The following is a 21,447-nucleotide window of genomic DNA, read 5'->3' as shown; positions in this document are numbered from 1 at the left end:
AGTTTTAAGCCACTGGGTCCAGGACTCGAACTGCGATCAACTTCAGGGGAGTCCAGCAACGTAAACATTACACCATGTGTCAGTCCCTAAGATAACAATTTTTAACATGAACATTTAAATGTTTTCCACTGGTGCAGATGATATGTTTCACATATGTATTTGACATAGCAAGAAATTATCTCATATTGTAATCTACATGGACTTAGAACTCCAATCATAAAATGTTGCAGGTCAGGTTCACTATTTCTTCATACGTAATTACAAGTAAGAAAACGGCAAAATGAGTGACTTGCAAGAAACATGAAGGCCAAGGATTAGAAGTATCTCTGTAAGACTGAAATGTATGTGAAGTTGTTCTCAAGCAAAATAACTAACACCTCAAATAGAACTTATTTGGCTTTTGATAATGAAAAGTTGACATTGTTGCTATAATTCATATAAGGTAATCTGAAAATCTGATACTTATTCTTCTAAAAATTAGCTCCACTTTACTGGCTAATCAAACCCTCTTTGATGCTTTTAGAAGCTTGACTACCTCCAAGTCCTCTGTTTTGGATGGTCCATTTACCCTTTCATATGCATTCCTTGCTTTTTTTCCATTCTTCTGTGTGCTCAGGAAGCTGACTTTCAGAACTTCATCAATGAGCTCCCTTGCTCTCTGAGTCCCAGCAGACTGAAGAGAGAGCATAAAAATGTCAGGTTTTTGGGCCAGCAAGTGGTGGTGTGGTGGTTAAGGGCACTAGACTCCCACAAGACCAGCGGCAGTTCAAGTCCCAGACCTGGAAGCTTGCTTTCTCATGCGCTCCCTCTCTCTTTTGAGTGCATGTGCCCTGTAGCAAATTGAAAAAGAATAATAAATAAAATTAAATAAATGATTTAAAAAAAAAAAAAAGGTTATCAATGCCTATAGCCAACTCTGTTGCATTGCCAGGGGTGGCTGCATCCTTCCACTATAGGCCATAGCTCCAAAAAGCAACCCTTGCACACAACCCTTGCACATTTTGTAACTGCTCCCTCTTTTTTCCCTTTCACTGGCCCTAAGGCACCACATTCTCCCTTGTGGTTTCCCAGGACTCTGCTCACGCCTTTGTAAAGGTCCCTTTATTAACACTCTCCTAGAATTACCCAATTTGAGTGAGCCATCTGTTACCTGCCATGATGCCGATATGTCCTACAAGTGATAAATTTTCCAAATCCAAACACCAGACATATTCTCTCAATTGTCACAAAGCAATAATGATTTATTATTTTTTGAAGTCATTTACAGGTATGTATAGGCAAATGGATTTCCACTTTAGGACAGAAAAAGAATGTGAGGTTGAAATAACATGTAGATATTTCTCATTTTGTTTTGTTTTAGCTGTGTCTGTGGTATTTGTAAGTGCAGCATTTGCTTATCGAACTGCTATGCCATTCCAGTCAAATGCTGATTAGCCATGTGTACTGCTCACACCATTTATTCTATCTGCCTCTATTTGTATCAAGAACTCTTCCATGATATCCAGTTAACACTCTGCTCAGCCAGTGTGAGAACACAACCCTGCTCTGTCTGATAAAGGTGGTTAGATATACAGGTGGTTAGCTATACATTTCGGTTGTCTATACCCTTGCTGATCCACTTTATGAGGACAAAAGACCAAAAACCAAGATGTATGGAAAACTGATGAAAAATACATTATTACCTAGTTGTATAAAAGAAGACAAACCAATCTAAGAAATCAGTGGCAGTAGAAACTAAATTATAAGCCTTTTCATAAAAATATTATAGTTCAGTGCAGTGTGCTTAGTTTCCAATAATCTCTAGCCAAAAGAAGATTCTCATATTTTATTTAAAATTTAGCAAATATATCACAGTCACAAAGATTAGGTTGTATCTACATAGCCAAAATGAAATAGAGTTAAGGCAATTATCCAGTTAACCGAGGATGGGAAACAAAAATAAAAACACTGTAATGATCATATTTCCATGTACAAAGGCAAAAAAGGACTGAAGCAATTTTCTGCTACTCAGAAACCATATCTGTTTCTATCATCATTATATCTGTTATTCCAAAAGTTTCAATGTTTTAAACTAGAAAGCTTAGGGTCTAAACTATGTGAATCTGATCATAGTGGTATCATTCATTCTCTGAGTGCAGAGACAGTCTAAAGAGAAAAAAACTGAATTTTTTACCTTAACTATGTAGACTGATTATCAATATTGATCCTAAGAAATGAACATCTTGCTTTTTATTGACTTATACTATGTTCGGACTGAAGTAGACCACTACATACATCTAGCCTAACTCCCTCATTTTACAGACCAAGAAACTGAATCAAGACAGGTTCAACGACTTATTCAATGTCACATTGATATGCCCAAGCCTAGTGCTATTCTGTACACAATGCTTAATTACACTATCAATATACCAATGGCCCACATATGGCAAACCTTTCCACTAGCTATATTCAATAAGTTTCTTCTCTTCTGCATTTTGTCTGAACATATATAGAAAAGGTGCTAAGCATACATGGATATGAGAGACTATAACTGAGTGGCAGCTAACGAGGAAATTATTCCATGGTTTTTGAGTGAGGGAAAATGATGACATCAGAAATGACTGATAGATTCGGCCTCTTTAGCTTGTCACATGCTGTATGCAAACTGTCCAAATGGCAGAGAGAGAAATACTAAGCTAAAGAATTTGGGCCCCAACTCTTTAACTAGAAAATGGGACAGACCAATGAAAAAGACCAATGTTTTCCATGGTTTCTGCTTTTATTTCACTGACATAGACATAGCCCGAATTCAATGTCATATTAATTTTAACATTGCAGTGGAAAATGTTGCTGAAGAGAAAATGTAATAGAGTCCATAACTATTGAGCAAATTGCTTTTTTATTTTTTGTAGCAAGAAAAAACCTACTTTTTGGCAAATGGTTCTGTAGTTATAGAACATGAATTACTTAGAACTAATCTCCCCAATATTAAAATGTCCCCAAATTATCAAGTTGAAAGGCACATACCACTGCCCCAGCAGTTCTTTCCAATTGTCTTTATCATGTGAAATTTTAATTGTGCTTTTAGCTTGTTATCAATGCAAAATGACCTTAAAAAGTGACATCCGTGCATATGTATAATTTCTTTTCATATGAATCAATCCTCTTTCTTTTTTCCAACTTTCATTTTCTGAAGATCAGTTTCTTGTTAGTTCTTTGTTTTATAAAAGATTTAGTCCATGATGGTTTCAGAAAGATGCACTTCACAGTTTGTGCTCTGTCTTGTCTAGAAACAAAGTTTGGATTGTCTTTTGTTTTAACACAAAATGCAGTTTCTTGAAATATCAGCGTGATGGCGCTTCAAAACTGTCATTTGTTGGAATGCAAAAGTCCTGGATTATTATCTTTTTTCACTGGTTGTATAAGGCTCACTTCACTTCCAGAAGAGATGATGGGCAAACTGTTATCCATATGGTATCTAATAAGATGGCCAACATTATCAAAGACATGATCTTTGGTCCTCACCTTTAAAAAAAAAGTACAAATATATTTAGGTTAAATAATATTAGATGTAAACAAATGGGGGTGGGGGACTGAATAACTCTAAAGTAAATATTTTTTTGAGGGGGAAGTTCTGTATCCCTAGAAAATTATTTTCTTTTCTTTTTTTTCTTTTTGGCCAGAGGGCAAATGTGCTTAACCTGACAGAGACATAGAAAGAGAAGGCACACCCCATGAGAAACTATTACACTGCAATCCCTTGTCCTCTATCTTGTCCATCTTTTGGGACTTTGAGTATGCATGCACATGCACCCAGCGTATTTCTCAAATCTGAAGGGTCTGGGACTCAAGCCACACAGTTGGCCCTGTGCAATCCAGCCCGTAGAACACCATACCATGACCTGCCTTCCCACTCCCATTATTTTTTTAAAGCAACCATATCAATGGGTTAGAAAAATAGTAAGCACTGTCCAATCAAATTTGCAGTCATCTTCTTTGTAAAGTTATCATTTGATATAGTCCATCACTATTTCTACAAATATTTAATTAGTTTGTATACAAGCATGAGGTCGAAGATTATAATTATCTTCCTTCGAGCAGAGCGCTTCCATTTTACCCTGTCTCTGTAGAAAGCAGGTCCTTCTGGAGAAGTCCTCTCTCTTCTTGGAGGCACAACACAAATCCTGCCGCCTCCAAGAAGCTACCTCAGACCTTTCTAACAGACACTCATGTCTCTTTCCCCCAGACTTTGTAACAGTGATTCATAAATACGTTGGATGGAACTTACTGCCATCATGCTGAAGGAATTCAATGTTCCTACCCCATGCCTTCTTCTGTAGAATTACCTCCCTAGTGTTACTGTATCCTTATCCTATGTTTGGACAGAAGATATATGGGCCAGCTCCATTGCTAGGTGCCACACGTGGCTCACTGCTTGGTTTGAGCCTCAGACCCAGTAGCTTAAGAAACAAGCCAGGCATATGTATGTGCACACCCAAAATCTGGTAAGGAGGGAGAAATAGAGGAGAAGGGATTGTGGTGTAAACATTTCCCACACGGGTTACTGCTTTCTTTTCTCTCTCTTTTTCTCTCTTCCTCTCTTCCTCCCTCCCTCCCTCTCTCTGGTAAGACCATGCACACTCTTAGAAAAGAAGAAGAAGAAAAAGGAGAAGGAAGAAGGAAGAAGGAAAAAGGAAAAAGGAGGAGGAGGAAGAAGAAAGAAGAAGGAAGAAGGAAGAAGGAAAAAGAAGAAGAAGAAGTGCATTACTATCCATCACGGTTCCACCAGCTCAGCAGCCTGGTTATACTTGTGTTCCTGTCTGGAAGTTGACTGGGACCCAGCAAGGGGCATGATGGCAAGCTGTCAGGGATCACCTTGCTATGAGATTCTGCTAGCTTTCCTACAGGGCACTGAGTTTTGTCTAGATGTCGGATTTTGGCATACTAAAAAACACTTATTAGAATCATTGACAGAATTTGAACATGGACTATGAATTAGATTATGAGATTGTATCAATGCTTAATTTCTGATTATTTTTGTTTTGAGAAAGATTTTTGCTACAGGGCATATGCACTCGCCAGAGAGATAGAAAGCGAGAAATGATCCCCCAGGGGGATGGCCACATCGCAATCCCTTCTTCTCTATTCTCCTCTTGGCACGCACACATGCCCAGTGTGGGTTTTGTTGCTGGGTCCCAGACTAGAACCGCAGTCAATTATTTAACTATCAAGCTATCTGCTTATCCCCTAATTTCTGATTTTGACCACAGTACTATGGCTATGTAGGAGAATTTCCCTATTCTTAGTAAATACACATTCAAGGATTCAGATAAAAAAGACACAATGGCTCCAACTTACTCTCAGGTTTCAAACCTTGAAGAAGTTTTCATCTCCTCTACCCCATTCCTATTAGACCTCAAATCAACTGATCAGCCCTGCCAGTTCTTAATTCTAAGTCACTCTGCCCCTCAGTATTTCTCCTGTTTGCATTCTCATTCAGGCTTTTATTACTTTTTTACTTAGAAGCTCCTAATTACTTTCTCTGGCTCTAGTCTTTCCCCTGCTAACTGATCCTGCACACAGATGTCAAATCAGTCTTCCTAGTATGGAAATTGTAAACGAGCCACTCACTCTGGCCAAATATACCAGATGGTTTGGTTTGCTAGGAAGTAGAGTGGAGGTGGGGGGTGGAGGGTCATCGTCAAAGTATTTTAAATACTTTTAAGGAAAAATGGAGATGGTTTGTATAAAACTGTTTTTGCGACTTCTTTGGAAAAATCTAATGTGCCACCATGGGCCTCTCTACTCTGCGTGATGGCAGTTAGCTGGAACTGAGTGGTGACTGTGCCCTTTGCATAGGATGTGCACTTTTGGGTCCAACACAGACCACTGCACCCTAAGCTCATGTCACCACCTACCCAGCTTTACTCACTTACAGCACTGGCCTGGCCTGCAGACATTTGCAGCTGTGACCTCACACATACAGGCCTTTTTTAACATTGTGGTAATAACCGCATGTTGGGCCCAGCAGATGGCATAATGGTTATGTTGCTGGACTCCCATGTAGTCAACCGTAGTTCAAGTCACAGACCCAGTGGCTTAAAACTCACACCAGGCATGTGTGCACATGTGCCCAAAATCCTGAGAGGAGAATGTAGAAGGGATGGCATGACCATCCTCCCTGGGGGGTGATTTCTCACTTTCTGTCTCTCTATGTCTCTTCAGTGAGCACACACACCCTGTAGCAAAACAAACAAACAAACAACAACAACAAAAACCTCTCTTAAAAAAAAAAATAGTGGCAGGAGGCATGGAAGATAAAGATGCTGGATTCCCACATAGCCAACCATAGTTCATTTCTCAGACCTGGCTACTCACTTTCTCCCTTCCCCTTTCTCTCTCTCGCTGGTCAAATTAAAAAAAAAAAAAAGATAATCATAATAATAAAACATATCTACCTTCAGTATTGTTAACTATAAGCACAAAGTTATACAGCAGATGTCTAGAAGTGTTTTATTGGGACCAGCAGTTAGCGTAATGGCTATGTCGCTGGACTCCCATGTAGTCGACCGCGGTTCGCGTCCCGGACCCGGTGGCTTAAAACTCACGCCGGGCGTGTGTGCATGCGTGCCCAAGATCCCGAGAGGAGAATGGAGGAGAAGGGATTGCGGCATGGCTATCCCCCCTAGAGGGTGATTTCTCGCTTTCTGTCTCTCTGTCTCTCTCTGTCTGTCTAGCAAGTGCACGTGCCCTATAGCAAAAACCTCTCCAAAAAAAAAAAAAGAAAAAAGAAAAAAAATAGAAGTGTTTTATCTCGCGTGACTGAAACTCTATACCCATTAAACAGCAACTCACCACTTGCCCCTCCCTGTAGCCTCTGGCAGCCACATTCTACTTTCTGTTTCTATAAATTGGACTACTTTAGATAGCTCATGTAAATGGAATCACCCATCTGAAGTGACTTCTTTTACCCATCAGAATGCTTTGAAGGTCCTTGAGAACATTGTAGCATATGACAGGATATCTCCTTTATTTTTATGGTCGGATAATGTGTGTGTGTGTGTGTGTGTGTATAGATTTTTTTATCCAGTCATATACATATGTATATGTACAAATACATATATGGAAAGGGGCTTAACATCATTAATTATTAAGAAAATATAGATTAAAAGCACAGGGAGATACCATCTGCTGTAAGGATGGCCCTTATTTAAAAATAAATAAAAACAATTTGGAGGTTACTCAAAAAATTCAAAAGCTATTGTGAATAATGCTGTAATGGACATAGGACTACAAATATCTCTTTGAGATCTTGATTTTAATTCTTTCAGATAATTACCCAGAAGTAAAGTTGTTAGGTCCATATGGTAGTTTTATTTTTTAATTTTTTGAAACAGTTTTGCATAGCAGCTGCACGATTTACATTCCAAGAGTGCACAAGTGCTCCAATTTCTCTACATCCTTGTAAAAACACTTGATATTTTCTGTTTTGTTTTTGTTTTAATAATAGAAGATGGTATCTCCCTGTGCTTTTAATCTGCATTTCCATAATGATAAACACTGTTAAGCACTTTTTCATATACCTGTGGGTCATTTTATATGTCTTCTTTGGAGAAATGTCTATTCAAGTTCTTTGTCCATTTTAAAATAGGATTTTTTTTTCTATTGAGTTGTAGAAGTTCCTCATACATTTTGCATGCATGTTCCACCCTTCTCTTCCCCACCTTCCCAAGGGAGAAGCTGTGAGTTGGAGTCCTCTTCTGGCACTGACCCCCACTGGGTGCAGGAAGGGACTGATACAGTGACCCTGCTCTCTTCTTACCCATTTCAACAAGGCTATTCTCAGCTTTGTGCTTACCTGGGATACTACAAATCCTTAACTTGATTTTGGAATTCTCATAAAGGTATTTTGGGCTACAGAAATTTATTAAATCGGTGTTTCTGGGGGAGAACAGGAGCTGGGACTTCCTCTTCTGCCATCTTGCTTATATCACTGTTCACATAGGCTTTTATTACATCATTTCTCCCCTCCAAAACAGCCAATGCCTACCACTGTTTGGCAAATTAGACATTTAGCCTATTTTCCCAACCCATGTGTTGGTTCCAACTTCTTTTTTCAGGATCATTTTCTGTCTACAGGTATCCTCTGCTCCTGCCATACATCTTCTCTTGGCTTAACATCGCTTATCGCTCTGTCTGCCTCTGTGGTTCCTTCCCTCTACTCCCAATGCACCCCTTTTAAAACTGTGCCCTCTTTCAAGTTTCACCTTACATGTCAGACCCTACAAAAAATCCTTCTCACTTTTTCTCAACCAGAATGCCCTCTTTATCCTGAGAAACATCATAATGCATTGGTTGAACCATTCTTACCTCATTCAGTCTTACAATTACTTAAACACCTATTTTATGAAATTATAAGCATCCAAAGAGCAAGGATGACTTATGTGATACTCAACGTCAGTCAACCATGAATCCCTTTGCTTCTATGTCATAGACACTCATTGAGTTTGCTGAATCGAGAAGTCAACTGAACTGAATTGAGAAGGGCAGAAAAAGGCTGTCCTCTATTTCATATGCCAGGGTGGCCTCCTACTCAGACCCCTAAATAGTGCCTATTTAGCATTGCCTCCTCCAGCTGGAAGATTCAGGAAATAGTACATGCTTAGCTTTGAACACTATTCAATACCAAGCTTTGGATATTATTCAGAGTATCCTTAGGAAAAAGCACTCTGTAAAACCTACAGTGAGAAGTCAATGATACCTTGCCTTCGGGATCCACCAGAAGAAGATGTTTTGCCTGGCCTCCCTGGAGTCCACTCAGCACGTACTGGCCAGGGGATGTTGCACTCTCTCGAACCAAAAAGTCCCCATCCTTTACCAAGAGGCTCTCTGCCGCCTTCCTGCTCAGCTTGCCGTGGTAGCATTCCTCACTCCACAGCTGCTGCTTGATGTGTGGTATGGAATGTGAGCTGGCAGGCTGGGCTGTGGCACCTGGCTGAACGGTTTCTGGTGCCTCTGAAGTCAGAACACAGAGACATCGCCAAGTTAGTCCTCATCCACACTTTGATTTATTCACTCAGCAAATAAAATATGAAGGCCTACTGTGTGCCAGGCCCGGTTCAAATAACAGTGTTTGAGGACAAATGAAATTTTTGTTTCCGGAACTCCCAACAGGCTCTAGTTTAATGGTAGATCCAAACATTGCCTTTGGCTTCTGTTACCTGGAAAAGCTTGCTCAGGTGCAAGAGTTTTCTTTTCAGAAGAGAAATGGAACTGACCCATGAGAACTGCTTTTATAATAGCAAAGAGAGACTCTTCAAGTTTCAGGGGTTACAGGTTAAAGAGAAAGAGGTTCAAGCTGTATATGGATTACAGATAGTTCTACATTTCCAAACTCTTTGAAAATAGCCACAGTAACTTTGGGCTCTGTCCATATTTTAGCATTTAGTTTTTGTGTTTTTTTAAACCAAATCATTAAAATGCTTCTTGACATTCTTCTAACCAAAAACTTCAAAGCTTTGCTAAACCTCATAGCATTCCTATTAAATGACTATCCTGTTGTTTGTATCATTCACTGGCTTGGACAAAATTAGGGTCACTGAGGAAGAAGAAAGCAAAACATCAGGGAGGCATGGCCTGAGGCAGCTCTCCAAGGCTCTGCTGATTAAGAGCAACTGGGGATGAGAAGATACAGTCAGTGAACACTTAATAATGCTATCGATACTTGTAGTTCCCATTTATTGAGTATGACAGGCACTGCTAAATGCTTTATATACATAATGATGTTTAGTTCCCAGAACTAGACAGGAAAGGAAATGTATCTTTAAGAAATGTTAAGTGGGGACCAGCAGATGGTGTGGTGGTTAAGGTGCTGGACTACCACATGGCAGACAGCGGTTCATGTCCTGGACCTAGCAGCTTGAAAATCACACCGTGTGTGTGTGTGTGTGTGTGTGTGTGTGTGTGTGTGTGTGTGTGTATGTGTGTGTGTGGTGTGCGCGTGCGCCCCAAATCCTCAGGGACTGAGGCAATGGCCATCCCCAGTAGGGGGACGATTTCTCACCCCTATCCCCTACAGATCTGAGATACCCCCTGCAAATCTGAGATTTGAAATGAGGTCTATCTGACTCTAAAGCCCAGGTTCTTAATCACCAAAATCTAAACCCTTGCCTTGTCTGAAAATCTTTCAATTTTCAAAACTGGTCTAGCCACTTGATTTCTGCAGTACCCACAAAGGTCCTCTGGAAGATAGCAAGAAGGTCAGAACTATACAGCATCTCCAGAAGTAATACATAAAATTCTTATATCTGAATCCATGTTAAAAAGTTGTATATTTGGAACCAGCAGTTGGCGTAGTGGCTGTCACTGACTCTCACGCGGTTTCAGTCCTTGACCCGGTGGCTTAAACTCACATGAGGTGCATGTGCGTGCATGCCCAAGATCCCCAGAGGAGAATGGAAGAGAAGGAATTGCAGCGAGGCCATGCTCCCTTGGGGGAGTGATTTCTCACTTTCTCTCTGTCTCTCTCTGTCTTTCTGGCAAGCACACACCCCCTACAGCAAAAACCTTTAAAAAAAAAAAAAGTTGTATATTTAATATGTCAATTTACCAGGAAAATAGTCCTAAAAACTAGACTTTGTCTTTTTCTTTGTGGGGTATAATATGGATTTTTCAAAGCATGCATACAATGTATGATAATCAAATCAAGGATAATACCATATTCACTGATTTCAACAAGGAACACCACATTATTGTGTACTGTTACTTTTATGAGATTGGCAGTGTCTGTTTTTTGGATTCAGTTATGGTATGCCATTCCACAACCCATTAGCCCCGTCTACCTGCATTCCTGTGTCTGTTAAACACCCTTCTCCTGGTCCACGTCTATCCTCCCCAACCCCTTCCTCCCATGCAGTCTCTGCTGTCACCCTCTCTACTTCTGTGTCTTAGAATCTTTCCGTTTCTGCCAGAGAGCCCAGACATTCCATTTATATTGACCAAGGACATGCAGCATTTGACTTTCATAGAACCAGAGTTTGTCTGTTTAAATGCAAAGAAGCTTTTGCACAGAAACCAGCCTTTATCTTTATTAATGCAAAAGAGTGTTTAAATGTCCTTATGCAAGGGCTTCACAAATGACAAGTTCACTTTACTCTGAGTCTTCCAATTAATACATGACTATCCTATGAAGTCATTGATATAGGCAACCACCCCGTAGACATAATCAAATTCTCTTATTAATGCGTTGTAGTGTTGTCCCTATGTATGAACTTCTTTCTGCATAACATAATTGTGATGCAACATTAACAAACCGATCTTTTAAACAATATCTTCAGCTTAAATCTAACGGCCAGCAAAATTCTCCTTTACAAATCAAGTCTTTCTATTGCTGCCAGAAAAAGCCTGACAAAATGTGTCCAGATTTGATGAATAATGCTTGCAGTTGGCCTCAGTGCTGCCTGTTTTCAAGCACCATGGAGAACTTTTCATGAGTAGCTGTGCATGTGTTTGTGTGTGTGTGAGAAAGTATTAGTGTGAATATGGAGAGGGTGTGTGCATGTGTGTGTGTTGGTAGGGGTGATACATGCATCTTAGTGCATGATGGCTTTGGGTTTATTCTGAGATTATGGTTAAGAGGTTTTGGACAAGGACAAAACAAAAGAAAACAGACATTATATCATCTTGAAAAGAGACAGATCATGGGCCAGCCAGAAGATAGGCACAATGTTTTCCTAACACAGTTTCCCAAATTAGCACAAGGACAAGATACATTGTGCTGGAAGATTTCAATTATCCAACATTTGCTGAAAATCAAATTCTGCAAAGAGCAGAATATATATTTTTTAAAACTTTCAAATTTTTCTTTAATTTAAAAAGTTACACATGCTAATTTTTTAAAATCTGGAAACAGAAAAACAAAACAAAACAAAAACCACCCACATGTGGTCCCATCAATAGATGCAACCACTGTAATTTTTGAGGTTTATTTATCTATGTCTTTCGAGAAAGAGACAGGCATCTTCAACAAGGGCTCACACCATGATCCCCTTCTCTACCCTCCCATCAGCCAGGATCACGGGCATGTACACATGAACCTAACATGTACGAATCAACCCAGGAACTGAACCTTGATCTTCCGCATGGCTTCCAGCATTGCAAACTATCATACTCCTGTCATGCCACTGTGACCGGACCTTAACACAACCATCCTTATCCATTATATTGCTCCGTTTCTTATGTAAAGTTGACTTTGAGAATTTTAACCATAATCTAAATATAGTTACTTATACATAATTTCTATACAGCATTTAATACATTATTGACCTGACATAATCATATTTTCTCAGAAGTTTTGAAGGTTAAGGAATCAACATGAAAGCCATTACTAAGTTTAATTAAGACCAAAAAAGGGATAGGAATCATGGAAAAAAATGATCATGCCATTTTAGAGTTCCTATTAGCAATTAATGACATATCGTTCACAATCAGAACTTCAGGAAAGCACAGGATAAGTATGTATATCCACACCCCTATCTACCCAATGTGAAAAACCTCTGAAAGGAGGGACCAGCAGTTAGTGTAATGGCTATGTCGCTGGACTCCCAAGTAGCCGACCGCGGGTCATGTTCCGGACCCGGTGGCTTAAACTCACGCCGGGCACGTGTGCATGCGTGCCCAAGATCCTGAGAGGAGAATGGAGGAGAAGGGATTGCGGCGTGGCCATCCCCCCTGGGGGGTGATTTCTCGCTTTCTGTCTGTCTGTCCCTCTCTGTCTGTCTGGCAAGCGCACGCGCCCTATAGCAAAAACCTCTACCCCCCCCCAAAAAAAAAAAAACCTCTGAAAGGAGAATACAGTTTAAGGAAGACAAAAAAAAATCTTAACATGCAAAATCTGGATTAAATAATTGCAAAAAATCCCAATGAGAAAGGAAGGGAAGGATGAAACATTTACATAAACCAACACGAGCTGTAAAGATGGCACAAGTAAAAGGTTCTTTTATAGTATTGGTTATTAGCAAAAGACTGGGAAGAATTGAGATCTCCATCAGTCGGGACTAGTGATACAAACTATGAGACACTTATCAATAAAACATTATAGAGCAACTGAAAGTGATGAAGGAGATCCCATACAAATATAGACAAATTTCAAAAGATGGAAGAATGAAGTAAGAAAGCATACAAGGAAGTTATCATCACTTTATTTTTTTAAAAAAAGAGATAGAAAGACAGAGAGGTGATAGGTAGATAAGCAGTTTCACCTCCCCCTTTGCCCACCCTTACCACCTCACCCTTGCTTCCTCCTATCATGCCCCACAGAGACCCTGCATCTTAGTGTCTGCTTCCAGAGAACTCAAGTTGCTTGGGATGGGCTCCATGAAAGATCTTAGAATGTTTACAAAGGGACCAGCAGTTAGCATAATGGCTATGTCACTGGACTCCTACGTAGTTGGCCGTGGTTCAAGTCCCGGACCTGAGGGCTTAAACTCACGCCGGGCGCGTGTGCGTGTGTGCCCAAGATCCCGAGAGGAGAATGGAGGAGAAGGGATTGCAGCGTGGCCATCCCCCCTGGGGGGTGATTTCTCGCTTTCTATCTCTCTGTCGCTCTCTGTCTGTCTGGCGAGCGCATGCGCCCTATAGCAAAAACCTCTTCAAAAAAAAAAAAAAGAATGTTTACAAAGAAATGGACCACTTGTCACCTGGCTGAAAAGAAGGACCTTTGTTTCTCAGTCTGGCAAGTGAAGGCAGTCTGGGAAAGCCCAGGCTCCACACACAAAAAAATGTCCTTTTAAATTTTGTCTTACCAATGCAGCCATATTAGTTAGAAAGATGCCTTTGGCATTTCTGGAGAAACTTCTTGGGCTAGTGAAAGGGCTTCTCAGTGACTGGTTCTCCATCTTTGGAGCAAACCAGATTTGACACTAAGCCAATCTCTGAGCCCAACATACTTCAATATTTTATAAAAAGCATTTTTTGTTTATTTATATTTTCAGTTGGTTGTAAGCTTCCAACTTGTTTTGCTTTTATTTATGTTTCTGTTTTTTTTTTTTTTCATTTACTCCTGGAAGCAATTTGGCAGGAAAATGATGTTTTTTTAATTGTATTTTGCCCATCGTGTATAGTTGAAGAAGTCATCTTATTTTATTGCTGTATAGATAACTTAGCAAGAGTTTATGAAAGAGTAAAATTAATGTCATCACTAAACAGAAGAGAAAAGTGGTGATTGTTCCTTCTGCAAATAAACTCAAAATGATCTCCTGGCTTTGACAACCCTTCCTTCAGCAAAAGCATACAACAGAAACCAAAAGTTGGGAGTAAATTTGAAGTATTTGAATGACCTATTTGAAATCAGTGTGCCAGGGACCAGCAGATAGCGTAATGGCTATGTTGCTAGACTCCCACGTAGTCGACCACAGTTCGAGTCCCAGACCTGGTGGCTTAAACTTGCATCCAAAATCCCAGGAGGAGAATGGAGGAGAAGGGATTGCAGCGTGGCCACCCACCCAGGGGGTGATTTCTTACTTTCTGTCTCTCTGTCTCTCTCTGTCTTTCTGGAGAGTGCACATGCCCTACAGGAAAAATAAATAAATAAATAAATAAATAAACAAACTCTCCAAAATAAATAAATAAATGATAAATAAATAAATAAACAATTTAAAAATTAAATCAATGTGCTGAAACCTTGAAACCCAAAACATCCCCACAAATCTATGTAAGCTATGGTGAGAAAATGAGGTAAGGCAAGAATCCTGGGGCCAGTAGCGTTGGTGCAGCAGGAAAAGTTCCATAATTCTGGAAGCACATGGGCAGGTCCCAAATTCTCATCCTGGGGTCTCTGTGTGCACAGCAGGTACACATGTGCATGCCTGTGGTCCAGGCTAGATGGAGCTGGGGGTGGGCCATGGTGTGAAGATCCTGTTGGGGCTGCCTCTCTGTCCATCTCTCTCTTTCTGACTCTCCTTCTCCTGGAGGAAATCAATACATTTTTTTAATTTAATAATTTTTTAAGAATAAATAAAGGACACTTTTAGCTTCCTGAAAAACGAGGCAAAGGAAATAGTCTTTAAAACAATAGACAGTGGGGGGAACCAGCAGTTAGCGTAATGGCTATGTTGCTGGACTCCCATGTAGTTGAATGCAGTTCGCGTCCCAGACCCAGTGGCTTAAAACTCACGCCGGGCGCGTGTGCATGCGTCCCCAAGATCCCGAGAGGAGAATGGAGGAGAAGGGATTGCAGCGTGGCCATCCCCCCTGGGGGGTGATTTCTCGCTTTCTGTCTTTATGTTTCTCTCTGTCTGTCTGGCGAGCGCACGCGACCTATAGCAAAAACCTCTCCAAAAAAAGAAAGAAAAGAAAACAATAGACAGTGGGGACCAACAGATGGCGTAATGGTTACATGGCTGGACTCCCACGTAGTGGACCACAGTTTGAGTCCCAGACCCAGTGACTTAAAACTCATACCAGGTGCATGTACATATGTGCCCAAAATCCCAAGAAGAGAATGTCAGAGAAGGGACTGTGGCATGGTCACAACCCCACAGGGGTGGGGAGGGGGGGTTGACTTCTCGCTTTCTGTCTCTCTGCTTCTCTGGCAAGTGCACGTACTCTAAGACAAAAATCTCTCTTAAAAAACAAACAAACAAAGGACAATGTAGTGAGTTAAAGAGCAATCCCTGAAAGTATGTTCAAGTCCTAATCCCTAGTACCTGTGAATGTGAACTAATTTGGCAAAAGGACATCTACAGATGTAATTAAAACAAAGGTGTGGAGATGAGATGGTCTCATCTCAGCCAACCATCTCGTTTAATCCTAAATCCAGTGACTGTTATCTTAAAAGAGAAAAATGAGATTTGATATAGAAACCCAAGGGGAAGGTGAAGCGAAACATGCAGTGACTGGTATGATGTGTCTACAAGCCAGAGAATGCCAAGAATCGCCAAGCAGCAGCCATTTAAAGCTAGAGGGAGACGTGGGACAGATTTTCCTCCAAAGTCCCAGAAGGAACCAATCCTTTTGATGACACATTGATTTTTGATTTCTGGCCCCAGGACTGTGAGAGAATAAATTTTCATGGTTTTAAAACATGTAGTTTGTTACAACGCCCCTAGGAAATGAAAATAGACAGGGAATAGCTACTTACTTCCATGGTGCCATGGGCTCCCCAGTTGAGCTGAGCTTTGATTTCGAGCAGAGCTAAGTGTACTTTGAAGCGCTTGTGTATTAATGTAGCAAGGGTCATCGAAGAGATCCACTCGACATGTGTGCTTCATTAATGAAGCCTCTCGTTGGGACTGCAGCCCCCTCTCATGGGCATTTCCTGTAGTGATTGGCAGTGATGAATGCATTACGGGCTTTGCTTTGTAAACAGTAGATAAAAGCATGTTTGGGTTTAGAGTTGATAAGAAACTGGAAGCCATGTCCATCCCACACAAGGATTGACCATTAACTTTTAGCTTTGAACTGTAAAATCAAGATAAGTACCAGCCTTTCAGGGAAAATCACCCTCTCACTGGCTTCCTTTCCCTGCTTTGCCCCATTCCTCAGCTGACCCACTGCTTCAACAGCAGACAAGAGACAAGCAGGAAGATCCAAAAGAGCAATGGTCATGGAAGGAAGAGGGCCAGTTGTCTCAGAAACCTACACACAACACTTTCCAGAGGGGTGACCCAGGAATCAGAAAGACACATATTTCAGGCTGAACTTGAATCGCTATTAGTAAACTCTTTTTCAGAGAATTCATTAGTTAGCCCATGGTGTCTCAGGTAATAGGGCATTGCCACATGGTATTAGAGGCCATATAGGATGGGCCTGGGTTCAAGTCATACGTCTGTTCACCAGACGTGCCTGTGTTGCAGCCTGGCTGGCTGCAGAGCTCGGAGGGTGGAGGGATGGAGAATTAAGGCATGAGTTTTATTCCTTGTTGAGAGTGTTTGTCTATCTTTCTCTGGTAATAAATAAACTTAAAAAATGTATTAATTGATTTAAAGCTCTTTCTTCCTATGAGTTAAATTTATTTTAAAATAAACAGGAGCAAGGGTAGCACAGAGGTAGCACAACTGGACCCACATAGAAAAGGTCCTGGATTCAAATCTAAAGACCTCCTTGAGCATGCCAGGTGCACTGGTGTGCCTGTAATCTGAACAACTGACAAGGCGGATATTGGTGTGGGGACATTGTAGGGGATACCCCTCTCTCTCTTAGAAGAATTAAAGAAAAAGTAGTAAAATTTTAAAGTAAACAAATGAATATAATAAAGTTATTAAGAACAATACATTTGTCTTCTTTCTATGCCCAGAGTTTTCTCTTGGCAAGCTTAGCCTTGTACTGATTGGTAAGGTTCAATTCTGCTATTTAATGGAAGGGACTAAACCCTCAGTTTATCTTTTCCCCTCTCAACTTGTCCATTCACCCTCCATCCTATCTTAAACATTGTGGCCAAAATGATCTTTTGGAAACTGCAAATCTGATGACATTTCTCAGAGGTTCAAAAAACCCTTGGACTGTTTCCCATACACTATAACGAGTTGCAGGCCCTGCTCTGTCTAGCCAGCTTCCTTTCCACCTCTCTCCTCCCTAGTCTCCGCTTGGGTCCACGCTGGCCATCCTGCAGTCTGATCTCCACTGTAGGCCCATCTCTTCTGATTGGCATGCTCTTCCCTCCTCTCCTCCATCACTCTCATACTAGTTTAAACCTCTTTTCTTCAGGAAAGCTTTCCTAGCCCTTTTAGACTAGACTAGGTCTCTCTGCTTTCTTAGCTGTTTGTACTCACCTTTGAAACTCGTATCACAAGAGAATTAATTACCATTTATGCTGTTGGAAAATGCACCAACACTGCATTTTCCATGAATTCGTCAATCATATCTGCCTCGTTCACAACTACAACCCTTGTACAAGCTTGGTACATGCAAGACATCAATAAATAGTTCTTGAATGCATCATATTAGCATCATATCTTACTATCTGATGGTATGAAGTACTCCAAATGATTCTGTCTTATGAATGCCAGGGCAGAATATTTTTGCTTTTCTGTTTAAACAAATACATTTAAAGCTTTAGTCATATGTGCTACAGGATCACAAGGAGGATGCACCTGAAGTAATGACATTCCATCACCTTAACATAAAACGACATTAATCCTTCTACTGCGGTCATTAAACTCCTTCAATGGGGTCCAAGAAAGACTAACCTCATATTGGATTTCACATCATGGTGAGTAGTGCTACGGTTCTTACAACTCACAGTATGGAAACCTAAGAATACACCAAGCAGGGGAAGCTCCATCAGACTATGGTCTTAGGAGCAGCATATGGCATAATGGCTACATTGCTGGACTCCCACATAGCTGACTTGGTTTGAGTCCTGGACCCAGCAGCTTAAAACTCATGCTGACGTGTGTGCGTGTGTGCAAGCATGCCCAAGATTCTGAAAGGAGAATGGAGGAGAAGGGATTGTAGCATGGCCATTCTCCCCAGGGGGAGATTTCTTGCTTTCTGTCTCTCTGTCAAACACATGTGCCCTATAACAAAACTTTCCCTAAAGAAGGAAAATAAGAGTCCCACTGCCTGCTTTTCTTGTACTCCTTGTCTGTCAGCCACTATGTGCCACCCTGTCACATGTCATTTTGTATATGTGGGGTACCCTGAGTTAGAAGTGGGGATCCTGCAGAGGGAGGGGTTGACAGGATGCTCATTTGTGCATTGTGCAACATACAACAGTTCCCATAAGCTTGGTTAGGTGGATATATGAGTTACATCGAGTCGAAACTAAACTTTTACAGATGGAAAGTGGCTGAAAGATCACTGTAAAGAAGTCAAGGACTAAAGATAATTCTTGAACGCTTAGCACGTGTTCTTCCTTAGCTGCATGATTATAAACAAGAATGATCTAATCAGATCAGAACCTTACCCCCCTATAAGTTAAAATAATCAAGATTTGAACTGTAGATTTACATCTGTTTTATAAACAAATGTTGTAATCATATGCTGGGACTTAAAATATCATCTGGTGATAGTAATCAGCTATCGTCACTGACAAGACTTTTCTCAAAATGTTTATCATCGACTCTAGTTTTTAAAATTTCTACATTTGCATGTTTTAGAATATATGCATAGTATATTAAGATATGTGTATATAACTTACACGGGCTTGAATAGTCATTTATTTAAGAGTGCCTGATTAGAAAAATTTATTGAATGTGAAATAAGATCAAAAGTACTTACAAGTGGCTAAGAGATCTATTTCTAAATTCAGAGGTACCTGAATTCAAATCCCTGTGTCTCTTGTTATCCATGTGACCCAGGGCAAGCTAACTGAGTCTGTAAACTCAGTTTTCATACCTGTAAAACAGAGTTACCCCGCTTAAATACAGCTGTGACGATTAAATGAAATAACGTTGAGACTTCTTGCATAGTGCCTGCCTTCTGGGAGGCAACTCCATAAATAGTTTCTACCAGTACCCAGTGGTTTATTTATTCACTGATGCTGGACCTCTGCACATGATACTTATCTCTTACTGCAATATAATATCCTCCCTATTTTCTTTCTTTCTTTTTCTTTTTCTTTTTCTTTTTGGCTATAGAGTATGTACACTCACCAGAGAGAGACAAAGAGAGAGAGAGAGAAAGTAAGAAAGCACCCCCAGGGAGGATGGCCACACTACAATCCCTTTTCCTTCATTCTCTTCTTGGGATTTTGCACATACATGCACATGTACCTAGTGTGATTTTCAAGCCACCAAGTCCAGGATTCAAAACACACAGTCAGTCATGTGGGATCTAGCCACCTTAACCTCCATGCCACCTGCTGCCTCCCCCCCCCCTTTCTTTACCTTACTGCTATTTGTTCTTTACTCTCCTCTGAAACATCTTCAGGAAGCCTTCCTCTGAGCCCTTCTCTTCTCCATGTTAGCTAAGGTCTCACTCCAGAATATGCCGTAAGTATCTGTTTACTTGTTTTCTCCCTTGAGACTGCAAATTCCTTTAGTCCCTGTAGAGACTAGAATATCTTTGTTTGTATATCTTCTGCATCTTTTAGTGCCTGGTATGAAGCAGACGCTCAGAAGAAAACTGTCAACTGAATGTCTACCCAGTTTTCCTTTCTTAGCATTGTTTTTAAGATGGGCTCTCACCATATCATGATCTTCCTGCCTCAGGCTTCCATCTTGGACCACAGGTGGATGCTACCACTTTCTGCTCTTTCAGATAGGGTCCTGAGATTTTGCTCAGGCCAGGAGCCAGCTCATACTCCTCCTACCTCAGCCTCCAAGTCCCTGGGATTACAAGTGCAGGCCATGGTGCCTGGCTTCTAGGTTAGACTGGGAATCAAACCTGGGCCTTCTGTGTGGTCTGAGCTAGCAGACCACAGCATCTTAGCACTGTGCAGCACCAAGGCTAGGGTGTTCCTTAGCTTAATTGACCTCATCATGTTCTGAAGACCTTGGATCAGCCTTTAGCACAGGGCACTGACTCATCTGCCCCTCACAAAGCATTAGTCTGAGATGTCCACATCAAGTTTACCATGCCATAGGATTGTAGTGTCTATACCCGGTCTCTCTTGAAAACCACCATTCTTTTTTTTCAAATGCACCATCATATTTAAGTTGGCAATGTTGTCTTAGATTAAGAGAGACACCCCACCCCTTACCCAAATTTAAAATCATTAGGCTAAAGTGTGTGATTGATGCGAACTTAGCCACACAGGCCAGCCATTATGCATTCCAGAAGTTCTTTGTGCCTGCCTAAGATTTGTGAAAGAAGATAAATATATACATAGTGTATATACTGTAAGTAACATTTTAAACTGGAAGCCCTCAGGAGTGTGGGACTGTAAGGTGGTTTTGATAAAAAAATAATAATAATAATAATATTTCCATTTTAATTTGAGGTTCAGAGAAACATTATTTTATTTTGCTAATTATTTTCTTCCATAGGGAATTTAGCATTAAGGATAGGAATCTTTTCTATAACTAGTGATAAATACAATTAACTCCTTCAACAACCAGAAACCTATTGCAGTATTTATAATATACCAAAAATCAAATTTTAAGTCAATATTTGAATAAATAAATGCCTTGGGAGGAAAAAGTCAAACTTTATTGTAAATATTTGTGTAGGTGTCTCTTAAATGCTTCTGTATGAACCTCTAGGAAAAGTCGTAAAAACAATGTGTTTGCTATTCTGGCAACTGTTGTTAATTTGCTCACTGGTCAAGAATGTCAGATTATTTTGGGGACCAGTTGTTAGCGTAATGGCTTTGTTGCTGGACTCCCACGTAGTTGACCGTGGTTTGAGTCCCGGACCCAGTGACTTAAACTCACGCCGGGCACATGTGCATGCCAAAGATCCTGAGAGGAGAATGGAGGAGAAGGGACTGCGGTGTGGCCATTCCCCCTGGGGGGTGATTTCTCACTTTCTGTCTCTTTGTCTTTCTCTGTCTTTCTGGTGAGTGCATGCGCCCTATAGCAAAAACCT

At 40.7% G+C, this 21,447-nt stretch overlaps 1 protein-coding gene across 2 annotated transcripts in view; it reads right to left on the bottom strand.

Annotated features, from left to right (window-relative positions):
- Positions 1–1,873: 1,873 nt before the first annotated feature.
- The window catches only part of SHC4 (SHC adaptor protein 4), a 156,159-nt gene continuing 136,585 nt past the window's right edge, over positions 1,874–21,447 (bottom strand). Inside the window, exons 10-12 of one of the 2 annotated variants that reach the window (XM_006168780.3) lie at positions 16,118–16,294; positions 8,741–8,994; positions 1,874–3,504 (exon numbers count right to left, since the gene is read on the bottom strand). In XM_006168780.3, coding sequence (XP_006168842.1) covers positions 3,349–3,504; positions 8,741–8,994; positions 16,118–16,294 — 587 coding nt within the window. In that variant the 3' untranslated portion in view covers positions 1,874–3,348. The remainder of the gene's footprint in view (positions 3,505–8,740; positions 8,995–16,117; positions 16,295–21,447) is intronic. The other variant, XM_006168781.3, reaches the window with a different exon arrangement.

The sequence above is a fragment of the Tupaia chinensis genome, unplaced genomic scaffold, assembly GCF_000334495.1.
Source record: "Tupaia chinensis unplaced genomic scaffold, TupChi_1.0 Scaffold146140_1, whole genome shotgun sequence".
Classification (NCBI taxonomy): domain Eukaryota; kingdom Metazoa; phylum Chordata; class Mammalia; order Scandentia; family Tupaiidae; genus Tupaia; species Tupaia belangeri.
Note: the sequence above shows the minus strand (reverse complement) of the source record. Positions and strands in the feature narration are given on the sequence as shown.